General features: G+C 43.1%; 1 protein-coding gene across 1 annotated transcript in view; it reads right to left on the reverse strand.

Annotated features, from left to right (window-relative positions):
• The window catches only part of LOC111139896 (nuclear RNA export factor 2-like), a 121,717-nt gene that overhangs the window by 81,487 nt on the left and 37,677 nt on the right, over nucleotides 1-2,553 (reverse strand). The window contains 1 exon segment of the mRNA XM_022492322.1: nucleotides 2,471-2,490. Coding sequence (XP_022348030.1) covers nucleotides 2,471-2,490 — 20 coding nt within the window.

The raw sequence follows: 2,553 nt of genomic DNA on the forward strand, positions 1-2,553 counted from the left end.
GAAGATATGAACAGACACTTCTCCAATGAAGACATACAAATGGCTATCAGACACATGAAAAAATGTTCATCATCACTAGCCATCAGGGAGATTCAAATTAAAACCACATTGAGATATCACCTTACACCAGTTAGAATGGCGAAAATTAGCAAGACAGGAAACAACATGTGTTGAAGGGGATGTGGAGAAAGGGGAACCCTCTTACACTGTTGGTGGGAATGCAAGTTGGTGCAGCCACTTTGGAAAACAGTGTGGAGATTCCTCAAGAAATTAAAAATAGAGCTTCCCTATGACCCTGCAATGGCACTACTGGGTATTTACCCCAAAGATACAGATGTAGTGAAAAGAAGGGCCATCTGTACCCCAATGTTTATAGCAGCAATGGCCACGGTTGCCAAACTGTGGAAAGAACCAAAATGCCCTTCAACGGATGAATGGATAAGGAAGATGTGGTCAATATACACTATGGAGTATTATGCCTCCATCAGAAAGGATGAATCCCCAACTTTTGTAGCAACATGGACGGGACTAGAAGAGATTATGCTGAGTGAAATAAGTCAAGCAGAGAGAGTCAATTATCATATGGTTTCACTTATTTTTGGAGCATAACAAATAACATGGAGGACAAGGGGAGTTAGAGAGGAGAAGGGAGTTGGGGGAAATTGGAAGGGGAGGTGAACCATGAGAGACTATGGACTCTGAAAAACAATCTGAGGGTTTTGAAGGGGCGGCGGGTGGGAGGTTGGGGGAACCAGGTGGTGGGTATTAGAGAGGGCACGGATTGCATGGAGCACTGGGTGTGGTGCAAAAACAATGAATACTGTTATGCTGGAAATAAAAAAAATAATTAATTAATTAAAAAAAGAATTTTGGATTAAAAAAAAGAATGTTTGGATCAACCAGGAAATCAAAGAAGAACTTAAAAAAAATCATGGAAACCAATGAGAATGAAGACACATCGGTCCACAACCTATGGCGTATGGCAAAGGCAGTCCTAAAGGGGAAATACATAGGCATCCAAGCCTCACCCAAAAAAAAAAAAAATTGAAAAATCCAGAATACACCAGCTCTCTTTACACATTAAAGAACTGGAGAATAAACAACAAATTAAGACAATCCCATGCACAACAAGTGAAATAATCAAGATTAGGGCAGAGATCAATGAGTTAGAAACTAGAGATACAGTAGAATATATCAACAAAACTAGAAGCTGGTTCTTTGAAACAATCAATAAGGTCAAAAAACCACTCACCAAAATAATCCAAAAGAGAGGACCCAAATTAATAAAATAATGAATGAAAGGAGAGAGATCACAACTAACACCAAGGAAAAAGAAACAATAGAAATTATTATCAACAGTTATATGCCAGTAAATTAAGCAACCTAGAAGAAACTGATGCATTCCTGGAAACCTATAAACTTCCAAGACAAGGAGAAACTGACAACCTGAAGAGACCAATATCTAGTAACGAGATTGAAGCAGTGATCAAAAACCTCCCAAAAAACAAGAGCCTAGGACCTGACGGATTCCCTGAGGAATAATACCTATTCTCCTGAAACTGTTTCAAAAAATAGAAACAGAAGGAAAACTTCCAGATTCTTTTTATGAAGCCAGCATTACCCTGATCCCCAAACCAGGCAAAGAGCCCATCAAAAAGGAGAATTTCAGACCAATAGCCCTGATGAATATGGATAATAAGATTCTCAACAAGGTCCTAGCTAAGAGGATCCAACAGTACATTAAAAAGATTATCCACCATGACCAGATGGGATTTATCCCTGGGATGCAAGGGTGGTTCAACATTCGTAAATAAATCAATGTGATAGAACAAATCAATATGAGAAGAGAGAAGAACCACATGGTCCTCTCAATTGATGGAGAAAAAGCATTTGACAAGATACAGCATCTTTTCCTGATTAAAATACTTCAAAGTACAGGGATAGAGGAGGAGTCAAGATGGCGGAGAAGTAGCAGGCTGAGACTACTTCAGGTAGCAGGAGATCAGCTAGATAGCTTATCTAAAGATTGCAAACACCTACAAATCCAACGGGAGATCGAAGAGAAGAAGAACAGCAACTCTATAAACAGAAAATCAACCACTTTCTGAAAGGTAGGACTGGCGGAGAAGTGAATCCAAAGCAACGGGAAGATAGACCGCGGGGGGAGGGGCCGGCTCCCGGCAAGTGGCGGAGCAACGGAGCACAAAATCGGGACTTTTAAAAGTCTGTTCCACTGTGGGACATCGCTCCAGAGGCTTAACCGGGGTGAAGCCCATGCAGGGTCAGCGTGGCCTCAGGTCCCGCAGGGTCACAGAAGAAACGGGGGTGTCTGAGTGTTGCAGAGCTTGCAGGTATTAGAACGGGGAAGCCGGCTACAGAGACAGAGCCAAGGAGTAAGCGCTAAGCTCAGGGTTACCTTGAACTGGTCGCAGGCTCGGTCAGCTCGGAGCGCGGCCGGAGGCAGGGTGACGGGAGTAAATCGGCGCTGTTCTCTGAGGGCGCACTTAGGAGTGGGGCCCCGGGCTCTCGGCTCCTCCGGGCCGGAGACCGGGA

The sequence above is a fragment of the Enhydra lutris genome, unplaced genomic scaffold (assembly GCF_002288905.1).
Source record: "Enhydra lutris kenyoni isolate GAN:26980312 unplaced genomic scaffold, ASM228890v2 scaffoldscaffold123, whole genome shotgun sequence".
Classification (NCBI taxonomy): Eukaryota; Metazoa; Chordata; class Mammalia; order Carnivora; family Mustelidae; genus Enhydra; species Enhydra lutris.